At 39.9% G+C, this 13044-nt stretch overlaps 1 protein-coding gene across 1 annotated transcript in view; it reads left to right on the plus strand.

The window, feature by feature from the left end:
* Positions 1-2974: 2974 nt before the first annotated feature.
* LOC128732553 (plastin-1) overlaps positions 2975-13044 on the plus strand; it is a 52257-nt gene continuing 42187 nt past the window's right edge. Inside the window, exon 1 of the mRNA XM_053825826.1 lies at positions 2975-3719. Within this exon, the coding sequence (XP_053681801.1) occupies positions 3642-3719 (78 nt within the window). The 5' untranslated portion in view covers positions 2975-3641. The remainder of the gene's footprint in view (positions 3720-13044) is intronic.

Below are 13044 nucleotides of genomic sequence, written 5' to 3' on the forward strand. Positions count from 1 at the left end.
GCAATCTACTTTTCCAGTCGCTTAATCAACGCTTCATCAACCTTTATGCAGCCAAAGAAAATCTATTTTTAAATTTAAAAAAAATGGAACGCGTCATTTTTATTTCGCCGTCAACGCGATATATATTTTTAGTTTCGAATAACTTTAATTCGTACTAATAAACCAGCTAATTAATAATGCATGTCTTTTTTCCGGGAATTGAACCCGCCATCTTTTGATCCATCAGCACCACCCCATCGACATCTCTATAACGAGCTACAGTGAACGTCAGCGACAGCATGTCCTGGGCTCAAAATTTGATAGCGGGCCCAAATCAGACTGCTGGCAGTTGAGTGAAACGCAGTGCTGACATGCTATCTCATTTTCGCACACACGAGATGTTATAAGCGAAAACATGGTTGCCTGCCGATGGGGTGATCAGCACTCACCGTATGATCCGCCCCATTTGCATCTGCAGAACAGACAGTGAGAATATCTTTACACCTGAAGCCTATAGCCCGTCTAGCGTAAAGCAGTCGATAATGTCGATAACTGACAAACTTTTACTGTCAGCCGAATTGCGAAATTCTATGATCTAACTGACAGTATGTTTGCTGTGAGCCGAATAAAAACTTGGTAGAAGTTTATAAAGCCAGATTAACACCCTTAAGCAGACTTAAAGTAGTTTGAAAGCAGTGAGCCTAATGAAAGCTTCCACTCTACATTTTAACACCTTTAAGCGGTGTACGCTGCTGAAAAGAAAACAGCTCAAGAAAAAATCTTGCTATTTACCGAAGAAATTTTGACAACTCCAATGCAAGCAACCACCTGTCATTTTTTCTTGTGGTAATAATTGCGCCGGATAGGCGTTTTTGACAAGCTATCGCCCGCTTGGAGGCGCTGCATAAAAAAAGTGATGAAAAGTAAAATCGCTGTCAAGCTCCATACATTTTTGAAAAAAGCTGAAATAAAATGCAGTTTTTGAATAACCCTTTCAATTGTCAGGATTTTAGATAGCGAATTATTGGAAGAAATTTGTTTATCTACGTTAAGGTAAGTGAAAATATTCGAATTAATTAACTTTATGGCAGAAAAATGTTAATGTTTGATTTTGTACCGCATGAAACAAAAGTACATAGAGTCAGCTGTAAAGTTTACATATCCTGGATAGAGAATCACCAATTATTTTCAGTCTTCAGTGCATTCCAATGTGTTTTCAAATGCTAACGGATTTATTTTCGTGATTAGCATCACCTGCGCCAAGAACCAAACATATAACCTATCAGTTCGTAAACATAAATACACTTGCGAAGCTCTAATAATCTCCCGAATCAGAAACAATATATATCAAATGAAAGGAAATGCATTTTCTTACTTTTATTATCCATTTTCATCAGCGGGGTGCTATCCCTATCTTAACGAACGGTGTTTGACAGTCGACTTAACGAAGGGCGCTATTTCAAGAAATGCAAGAAATAGCGCCCGTCTGACAGGTAGATTTGCTGCCAACCTTGTCGAGATGTGCTGAGATGTTGGCAACAAAAACATGGCACCCATCGCAAGCCCCTGATTTTCATCATTCCCACTGTTGTTAATTCAGTAAAATATTACTTTTAAAGTTGAGCTCCATATAGGTGCCAGCAAGCATTTTGGGAATTGCACTTTTTTTGTAGTTCCAATAATCACAACCAAGTAGCGAACGTTGTTATTAGTTTTACTCGAATTCGCCTATATTATTCCGTACGGAAAAGTGACGTTTTAATTCACCTGCGTGTAAAACTGCGCCATCTGAACGTGAAATAATATTTCTTATGAAGTGCGTACTGCTTAAGAAATCGTAAACGAAATCGATTTCTTGAGCATTTCTTGTCCTATCTTTTTACCCATTACTTTTCAGCAGCGTACCCCGCTTTAAGCAGCCGTAAAACGGTTTTATGTTTATGGCTGTTTAGAAGCAAATTGTTTAGCAAAAAAATTCGCTATTAAGCTTTTTTATCATCTTTTGGGAGAGAACTGGTTAGAAAAACTTGGTTTGAAGTAGCTTACACATCGCTTATTTAAACACCATCCGAGCGCTTACTTTATGCAGCTTTGATCGCCTTGAACCAACCCGTAAACAGCCATTGCTCTTGCAATTCAGCTACCGTTGTTACTTCTAGATAGAATTAACAAAAGGGCGAATGTCGCAAATGTAAACAAACCGGGTGAGAGTTACTTTTTCCTGGACCAGCATAGGGAAATCAACCCTCACTCGGTTTGTTTACGCTTGCGACATTCGCCCTTTTGTTAATTCTATCTTCACTTGGGAATCAAACGGCTGTCCAAACGTTTGTTTTTTTCCTTTCTTCACTCAGATTGAACTTAGTTGCGCTCTGGGTTGAATTTTTTAGACGACGGTTTCGCTCTGGGTATTTTTACAGTTTCAACCCCGCCATGAGCAATACACTGATGACAACCTGAAAACGTTTGTTTATTCTCCCGAAAATGTTTGTTTATTCAGTGGTCAATTTGGAACTAACCCAGGTTAAAAACAAAAACGCTATTAGTCAACCAACATTATAAAAGAGTCAATAAGCGAAACGTGAGAGTCATTTTTTGTTGGAACAACATAGGGAAATGAACTCTCGCTCGGCTTGTTTGACGTTTGGTTTATTGGCCCTTTTTCAATGTTAGTCGACAATTGAAGATAGAACTAACAAAAGGGCGAATGTCGCAAGCGTAAACAAACCGAGTGAGAGTTGATTTTCATATGCTGGCCCAGCAAAAATTAACTCTCACTCGTTTTGTTTACATTTGCGACATTCGCCCTTTTGTTAAATCTATCTAGAATTTGTTAAAACTTGAAAATGTCTGCATGTTTGGCATCATTGCTTTCTTTCAGTTGATGATGCTTTCTGCGCGAAAAGCGGACAGTTTGACAGTTCCTTCCATCGATCGATCGACTACGCCGTAAGCTTTTTCGCTCAGTCTTCTTTTTTCTATCAGTTTACGTTGAGCCGTCGATAAGTTAAGACGTGTAGCGTGAGTCGTTGTTAGTCGGTTTTCTTTCTGTTCGGTATAACAACACCCTTATTTCAGCCCTTTCCTAAATAATAGGACCAAAATTTGCAAACCTGTAGAAATTATCTAACATTTCCAAATTCTCAACTGCAGTGGATGCTAAATTTAACGTACAGTATTTATCTGGCAATACAACGGGTGGAGTTTTGTTTATCAAATTTTGTGAAGGAAACAAATAGATTCTGTGTGTGGTTCATTTATTGCTTATTTAGTGAAAAAGTTTGTAAGTGAGCTTTAGGAAGAGATACCAGCATTAGTGTGAACGTGTGTGACACAAATACCGGGTGCGAATCTAATTTGCCTGGGTCTCTGGTCTGGGTGGTGCCAAAGTGCGGTGTATTTTCTACGTCTCAACGCAGGGGGGCAAAGCTGTGGATTGTTTTGTTCTGCTGAAGCAATTTAGGGCCATTGCTGCTACGGAATATCCGCGGAAAAGTGTTTAGAAACGTCAAAAGAAGCCAACCGGTACGGGTGTGTGTTGCAGGGAAATTGATAGTAATTTGCTGCGAATTATAATAGCAGACGAGCTTTAGGTGTTGACTCGGAGCTTGCATCAAGCGGAAGGCAAGGAGCACTAAGCAGCAGTGAAAAAAATAACAAAAATGGCTTCCATTCGGAGCGGCTTTACCAAGAGTCTATCGGCGGAGGAACGAGCCGAGATGCGGGAAAAGTTTGAAGAAGTAAGTACCTACTCGCCAACAATCGTTCTTGTTCTGGGAAAATAATCAAATTTTCGAACAGCTCTTTCCGTTCGTACTTACATATATGCGATGTGGTTCAAACTCGGTGTATGGTTTGTTTACTTTCTATCGTTTATACACCCCGAAAATTTCAATCCCAGCTCAAGTGACGAACAGCAACTTGAACACGGGCCTGGTGTGGTGTGTTTCGATATAGCCACATAGCCGTAAAGAGTCTATTGCGGATGACCTCATCCGTAGAATGTCTGAACGAACGTGGTGAAGTGGTTTAATTTTTATCACGTTCTTTTTGCGAGTGCCAGTACGACACTCACAAGACAGATAGAACGTATATAGATGTAGGGATGTATCCAGTGGTCCGGTGTGCTTGTGTGTAGAATATAAAGTTTAGTCCCACAAAATAGTGCTGATAGATTTGTCAGCAGCAGTAGTGTTAACTGTTAAGCCTGACTTTGATTTTTTGTGTTAAGAGAATTGCGCATGATTGAGTTATCTTTAAAAATGTGTCCCAATAGGTGTATTGTAAAACAATATTGAATATTTATCTAGCTAATGAAGGTTCAACATACAGCTGGATAAATATTTACATTTTCTCATGAAAACGTTGCTTTGTCTTTGAAATTGAGTCTATTTTTGGGTGTTTGCTTTTCCCAATTATTTTTCTTATGACTAATAGTGCTTAGGTATGCCTAAAGCCCACACAGAGTTGGCACGTTTGCGTTTTTGTTGCATAAATTTGACAGCTCTTCCATACAATCTGACAGATTATGCTAGTTGGTGCATAAACCATTGCACGACGCCTAACCTCGAGTCAGGTTTGAAATTTTTGTTTGATTTGTTTTGATCATTATCTTCTTTATTTTGACTCTCTTTGTAAACTAAAAATATATTACAGTAATGTTCCGATTTTGTCAGCCCCATATTGAATTTTGGGCTGACAAAATCGAAATTTTTTTTCAAAAGTCAAGACTTAAAACCTTGTAATATCAAGGACTTCTGCTAAAAATTAAATTTTAACCCTTAATTGATCAATCGAAAGCTCAACACAATCTAATCAACCGGGCACAGCACACTGCCCTGAACGTTTTTTGGTACTCAGAGCTTTGAGCGGGAAAATTTGGTTTTAGGTTTATGGAACCTTTGGAAGAGTTTCTTAAGATTAAAAGTTCAGATTGATGTGTTCTGCAAAGTTATATAGCATATTATTACAAGAAATTTTGCTGAAGACTGTAAACTACTATCTCTTTAGCAAAGATAGGAAAACCTATTTCTCATATATGAAAAATCATTAAAATCAGTTTTTCTATTTTAGCTGTTTTTGTAGTTGTTGTATGACTTTCATGTTTCACAAAGTTGTACAAATAATGAAAATTCACAACATTGCTAAATATAGTATACCTCTATCTTTACTTGTTCAGGAAGTGTAGAACTTTTAATACAAAAATATTTGCTAATTACGCGCAAATAAGGCATCATTTCATTCATAAACTCTCCTCATCCAGGGAATCAGAATAGTTTCTTGCAGACTGAATTGTTTTGTAAATCATGGTTAAAGAAGTACAAAAGTTGAACAAAATTTATAGGCTGATAAAATCGGGATAAAAAGTTGATAAAATTGGGGGTAGACAAAATCGGGGATAGACAAAATCGGGAGCTGACAAAATCGGAACATTGCTGTATTAGTGGATTTATTTCTGGTAATTTGTACCACTAGTTTGCGGAAACCGGAAATATTTTTGTCATTTTTGTAGTTTTTCTGCTTCTAGGTTTTGCGAATAAGTGAACAAAACAATTTACAAATTTTACATAAAAGTCGTGCCCAACCAATTTTTCTTGTTTTCCCAAGATAACTAAAACTAATTTCAAAGTTGTGGTGCTGGAAGAAGCGCATCGCTAACCCATTCCGGAATGTCAATCTTTTTTTTAAAAAACATTTTTTTAAAACTGCTGAACCGTGACAAAAGCGAACTGATGCTGTGTGTAAAAAACAACAACATGACACACCCATTTCACCCCAAAATGTTAAAATTATCGTTAATTTCAATTGGTTGGTACTATCTTTGCCTTATAACCAACAAATCCAAATAAACCCAGAAATAATACAAGAAAATATGATCTGAATCGATATTTTTCCTCACTCGGGATAACTTTTCACCATAATCGGCACCTCCCATTCGTGTTACTCGTTTTTACTGTCTGGAACGTTTCTGTTTATCGTCTTTTTACCCGACCCGGATGTGAAATCTTGTAGAATTACTTTTTGTTCTCTTATTCTCCACAACGGAACTGTCGCACACGGGACCGGCCGGTGTTTCTCAGAGCGGGGAAACGCTGCGACGGTTAGGTTGGGTTGGGCTCTCGGGACCGGGCGGAACCGGGCGAGCTTGTAAACAGTGGCATGCGTACAACCGATCTTTCTTTCGCTTTAGCCCACGGTCCCCACGGCACTTCCGGTGTGTGCGTCGACGTGTCTCGTTGATACTGATGGTGCCATTGGTGGGTTAGAGCGTAAAAGTCAACCGGCCTGTAGATGATGATATCGATGTTAGCGATCCGTCGTCAGTTGCCGGCACCGCAAATATGCGACGTTGAAATGAGGTCAACCACTCTCCGCGTTGAGTTGGCTGGCTGACCAATCGATAACGGTGTCAGACTCGCAGCAGGCGATGAGCAACGGAATGAAATTAGTCACATGTGTACGAAGCAGAAATGGACGGACGGATGAGAGGGCATCCGAGGAATGTTACCCCGACACCAACGCGATACAAACTTTTCCGGAGAGATGAAGAGATGCGGAAAAAAGACGTGGGAATCAAATAGTGGTGCGCGTATTTTATTCTGCGGAAATTCAGTTTCCTGCGACTCCCGTGCAAGAGACGTTCCCGGCGAGACTTTGCTGTTTGTTGTTGCCTTTGAGTTCAGGTCGTGGCCGGAAAAGTGGTAGTGTGGTAATTGTAGTCGCAAACCTCGACGCGTTACCGGGAGACCGGGAAGAAAGAGCGAAAGAGAAGGCACTGAATTACGAATCGAGTTGCTGGCTGCTGCTGTCTGCTGCTTGTCTCCCGCAAACTTTTGCCTCCTGCGGGAAAAGAAACGGGTTCATTCAGTGTTGTTTTTTTTTCGCCGGCGCTGTTGGTTGCATAGAATTGCCTTATTGACATTAGAGAAGTACTTATACCTTTTGAAATTTCGATTTTTTTTACGAAGCTCACGAAACTTTTACGTGACATTTCACTTTTTAATAAGGAGAAATAATAAGTATCCAGTACCAAACATAATCCGTTAACAAATTATCACCAACGCGTCTGATTGAGTTAGAGGTATGATGAAAGATACATCAGAATTACAACCCAACACAGTGTCATGCCATACTATTAGTCGTTGCGGTCTATTACTCAGCCTACTTAATATTATTTTCAAAGTCGCAATCGCTCGAAGTATCTGCCATACCTATTCATAGTAGTCGAGCTTCGGTTCGCAGTAGGAGAGGTAAAACAAATTCTGTTCCCGCATGACCCATCCATGTCAGCGACGAGTAGCAAGCCGGTATGTAGGTATTAGTTTAATACCACAGCATGAACTTGAAATTATGCTTACATTTGCTATCGACGGGTTTATTATGAACGACGGCTTTGTTGTGCGCCATAAACGGTTCTGACTTTGCCGTCCCACTCCCACTCTGCTCGAGTTTCTCGAATGATCTCATTCCTGTTCCGTTGGCAATTTGACCTTTGGTTAAAACATTCCTTTGTACTGGTTTGATTGGATTGATCGATGAGACTTTTATATGGAAGAAATAAAAAGAAACCGTAATTCTTTTGCCCCTGAATTCCTAACTTAACTAAAGCATTGTTTACTATGATTGAAATGTAGCAAAAAAAACGGGCACGATTGCGGCCAAGTGACATACCAAGGGATCAAACGAATTACATGCCACCGTGAATCGGTGCTCCATTGTGTTTCTAACATTACACGTCCGTCTGGACAGCAAAACGAATTTCAAATGTATAGCCTTTGCACGGCTGGAACCATTTTCCAATTCCGCCTACGGGATGGGTCTCGTTGCTCGCTGACAGGCGGTCCACTCTGTTGCAGAAATGGATTCGTTTGTTACGTGCTCTACCGGTTTGCTCGTTACCGAGAGCTGACCACGCAGCAAAAAAGTACTTGAGGGGCTTTTAAGCTGTCCCGACAACGATCACTTACCGAAGGGGATTAGCATTTTAGAGAGAAGCGTCTTGTGTTGTGTGCTACTTGCTTGTATCACATATACAACACAGCTGGACTACAGCTCGAGCTCCTAGTTGGCTAATGCACGCCTCCTCCGTCATTAGCAGCGCGTCGCTTTGTGCTTGTAAACAACACACAAATGTAGGCTCTGAGCTCTGACTCTGAGGAGTGATACGAATGTAGATATGAGCAAGCTACATTAGTTCGAAGTGACTTATTGATAAAACATGCCCGGTGCGTCTGTTACGCTGCCAGTAAATCCCATCTGCAAGATGTTTGTTTTGTGGGAAGCTTCTGCACATTGTAAGCTGGCAGTTGTCGCGCTTTGTGACGAATACGGAAACTAGTTTGAATAGTGAGATAAATAACTACCGACTCTGAATGCACCCCTAAGGTGACTGCGCATATGAGACAGCGGTTGGCTGGCTGGCTAGTTAGCTGGAATGCGGGTGGGTTCGCCTAGATTGTATACAGAAATGATGTCAGTCGCTCGCTAGTCGCGGCTCACGATCGGCAGGCGCCATATCTGGGCGGGGGCCGGGCGAAACGAGTGGTCTCTCCAGTTCGTTCGATAGCAAAAAAGAAGCCGGTTCGAACTGGGTTTCGAAGGATTGTTTCCCGTTGGTTGTTTTATTGTTGTACTCGCTGGCTCCGGACTTTAAACGAATTCGAATACGACGATTGATCCTTAAGAAACCTGATGAGTCAACTTTTAAAATAAATTGATTGCGACCGAAATTATAAAACAATAATAAGTCATGTATTTGTTAGTTTTCACTATCCGATAGAACGCATGTTGAGGCTTTCGAACTCTTGGTACTCTAGAATATCAAAATTTTTATGCCCCACCTCGTTTTACCGTACAATAAATGTATTCTTCAATCATCTAAATTTCATCATGTTGTTTGAACATCTAACTGCAAAGCATTTGGAAAAGAAGAATCGAAATAAGAATGCTGCAAACAATCGAGACAGGCACAATTTAGTTTGACCGCATGATTTCTGTCAAACTGCGTAAACATTGTGCTTATCTCGAAGGAATATGTTAGGTATATGGATACACTGACGTGTCTACGATGCAATCCAGTGTGGTCATGGTACTAAAAACCGGGCACAAAAAACTCGAGTCACCCAAGTTTTTAGAAAACCCCTCCTATCTATTCCATTAATCATCTTTAACACGAATTATGATTCATAATTTTCATATAAGGCCATTGCAAATCATATTTAAAGTTTTTGTTAAATCGTCCAAAAAAAATTTCCTTCGAGGATCGAAGTAAGCTACGGCCGTAAACGGATGTACAAATTTTTTCACGTCCAAATTTTTGACATATTCTTCTATTAAAAACGATTGAAAATTAGTGATCAAAACCTAAACTAATCGTGGACACGAATACGAATTATGTATAGTTTTGAGATTGAAATTATGAAGAACGGGTTTAGTGCTGAAATATTCGGTTCCATTCACGAAAATAGTACTTGCTCACAAACGAAAAACAACTCCACGATGGGAATGACGATGATGACCAAGTTCGTGCCCGTTTGATTGGCAAAACGAAGCCTAAGGATTTCGAAAACTTGTGCTAGTTGCATCAGTGTTCGGTTTTTGTGGGTACAAAGATGAAATAATCAGTAAAATGTTGGATTTAAGATGGACCTGCCTTCTAACCAGTCATTCTGGGGTTAGAATATACAGAAATATAATATGTCGTGCTGTGTGTGAGATTCCTAGTCATGTGTCGAAGGGTAGCAAGGAAGAAGTCTGCATGTTTTTCATTACCGTCGGAAAAAGGCAATTCTGGATTGTAAAGAGTTCAAAAATTAGACGCTTTTGGAAGAGCCAAAGCATGTACTATTTGCTATATTGTTTCGTTGCTAATTGGAACAGAAGAAAACAAATAGAAAATGCCGGTGAGATTGTTCTTTATTTTATCATTATACCCATTCACCCCTGGGCGATTTGAAATTATTGTAGAATTAATTTCTTTTACATTTTTCTGATTTTTAATTTATTTATATTCTAATATTACTCAATGTTATAAATTTTAGTAACTTGAAATAAGAATTGGTTTGTTTGCTTGCTCGTTTGTCTTGTCTCTTTTCAGAGAGCGAACTAAGGCGCTATAACCTTGGCCTATCGCAGCCTGGCTTTTGGTCGAAATGCCATAAGTTCATCCCCGAGGGTCCGGATTATCATTTAATCTTTACTAGTTGAATACTCCCAACGAGCATTAAAACTAAACAATAACAATTGAACAGAAACGGTTGGTACGAGACGTCCCCGTTTCTTCCTCTCCTGTTGATTCAGAAATGAATTTATGTATGAATAAATTATTCACACAAGATTCATTTCACAGAATCGTCTTTGCGGCAATACCTCACAGTTGGCCTGGCCGATTTGATTTTTGTGATATATCTGGGATATTTTACAAATGTCAAACAAGAAAATAGTTTAAAATATTTCTATGTTAAGAAATAATTTAAATTATTTCCAGGAAGCCTTTATTGTGGCTGTGACAGTATTATTGAGTAATGAGTAAAATGAGTAATCGTCCAAAAAAAAATTTCCTTCGTTTTTGTCTTTTATCGTATATTTTTGCATAGAAAATAATAACGTCTATATTATTAGCAAGAATAGATTCGGTTTTCGCGTTTAAACCTTAAATAAAAATTCTTAAAATCCATGTTTTTTTGCTCGATTAAAAAATTCACTTTGTTATATCTTAAATAAAGGCACAATGAACCCTGCCAATATAGTATTACTTACTTACTTATTCAGTCGAGAGCCGGGGTGGCTCTTGCCGTATCAAGAATTCCTCTCCATTGTACTTGGTCCTGGGCTACTCGTCGCCAATTCGTTGCGCGTCTCGACACCCGCAAGTCGGCTTCAACCCGGTCGAACCATCATGCACGTTGAGCCCCTCTATTCCTGGTGCCTGTGGGGTTCTTGAAGAGAACGGATTTCACTACACAGTCGTCCGCCATCCTTGCGACGTGGCCGGCCCACCGTAGTTTCACAACTTTTGCCAGATATACGATGGGAATCTCTCCAAGTAGCGCCTGTAGCTCGTGATTCATACGTCTACGCAACTCTCCGCCTTCCGTTTGAACTCCGCCAAAAATAGTCCGCAACACCTTTCGTTCAAAAACGGCAAGTGCACGTATGTCTTCCGTAAGCAAAATTACTGTTTCAAGTCCGTAGAGAATCGCTCCTAGATCACAACGTCTTGCAGAGGGAAAAGTAGGCTCGATTTCGAGCTTGAATGCGTCGTTGGACCTCCTTACTCGTATTATTGTTGGCGGTGACCAGAGATCCGAAATATACGAACTCATCAACCACTTCCAGTTCATCGCCGTCAATAGTCACTGTCCGTGTGAGGCAAACGTTATTTTCTTGGGAGCCTCTTCCTACCATATATTTGGTTTTCGACGCATTAATTTGTAACCCTATCCTCCTAGCTGGCGTAGATTGCCTCCGCCGTCTGACGTTTTCTAGTAATGATGTCGAGGTCGTCTGCAAAGGCTAGAAGTTGGCTACTCTTGCTGAAGATCGTTCCTCTCGTTTCGATGCCCGCTCGCCGGATCACACCTTCAATAGCGATATTGAATACCATACAGGACAGTCCATCCCCTTGTCGTAACCCTCTGCGCGATTCAAAAGGACTTGAGAGTGTCCCCGAAACGCGCACGTAGCACATCACTCGTTCCAAAGTAGTTTTGATCAGCCGAGTCAGTTTGTTCGGAAAACCGTACTCGTGCATTATCTGCCATAGCTGTTCTCGTTCAACGGTATCGTATGCTGCCCTGAAATCCATGAAAATATGATGCATTGTACTCCCGACATTTCTGGAGGATTTGTCGGAGAGTAAAAATTTGATCCGTAGTAGCACGGGACCCCATAAAGCCCGATTGATTCTCCCCAATTCGCTATTGGAGATAGACGACGCAACAAAATCTGGGAGAGCACCTTGTAGGCGGCGTTGACCAGCGTAATGCCGCGGTAGTTACAGCAATCTAGCCCTTTTTGTAGATGCGACAGACTACGCCTTCCATCCACTCCTCCGGTAGTTTCTCTTCTTCCCAAATCCTAGAAATCAGCCAGTAAAGTGCCGTTGCTAGCGGTTGTTGGCCATTTTTATAGAGTTCAGCTGGGAGTCGGTCCTTTCCGGCGGCTCTATTATTCTTCAGCAGACCGATTTCTCGCCGGATCTCTTCGAGATCGGGAGCCGGTACGCTATGCCAATATAGTCCCTAAGTTGATAAGCATTTCCTCGTATCAACACTAATACGCAGAGATATAGCGCCCTGCACGGGTCAGAATACTAATATAGAATCCAAGAAATCAGAAATCGAAGAGTTCAGGAAGAATTCAAAAATCAAAAAAAAAAAACAAATAATCCATGGAACTATAGGAATCGAACAAACTAAAAGTTCGCAAATTTAGAAAGCAATCCAAGAGCAGTGCTTAAAATTAGGGATTGATACTCATAACATTAAATAACAACTGTCCCCACTGATAGTTGAAATCAATATCAATAATTAAATAAATTTCATTATCCAGTCACGATGTTATTGAATATCAAATATAGTATCAACAAATTTGGAATGATAATTAATGTCAGTAAAACATCTCGAGGAGTTTTTTCACTAAGCGTTGTTTTCACCACAAACATTTAGAAAACAGCAACCTTAAATTGGCCGGGGTTCTGCCAGGAAGAACCAAGCGCCAAAAATATATTTTTTTAGTATTTTAAACTTTAATTTTAACGTCCCACCTACTGCCTGCAGCTGACCTAATAAATAGTTTTATCGCTTACATATCACAAACAGGATGTCTTAAATGCCCTGAGATTATGAATATTATACTATTTATGAATAAATAGTATAAGTATTATTGTCGAAATAATTACCTTTCAGTTTTGGTGTAAATGTACTGAGCTCATTTTGGCTGGATGAAAGTGAAACAATATGGTTTTCAGTTCAATCTAGTTGAATGTATTTTTACTCTATGTCATTCTTACAAGGTTGAGAACAACTTATGATGTATGCAAAAGTTCCATTTCAGTTTGACTAT

Source organism: Sabethes cyaneus, chromosome 1 (genome assembly GCF_943734655.1).
Source record: "Sabethes cyaneus chromosome 1, idSabCyanKW18_F2, whole genome shotgun sequence".
In the NCBI taxonomy this organism is placed as follows: Eukaryota; Metazoa; Arthropoda; class Insecta; order Diptera; family Culicidae; genus Sabethes; species Sabethes cyaneus.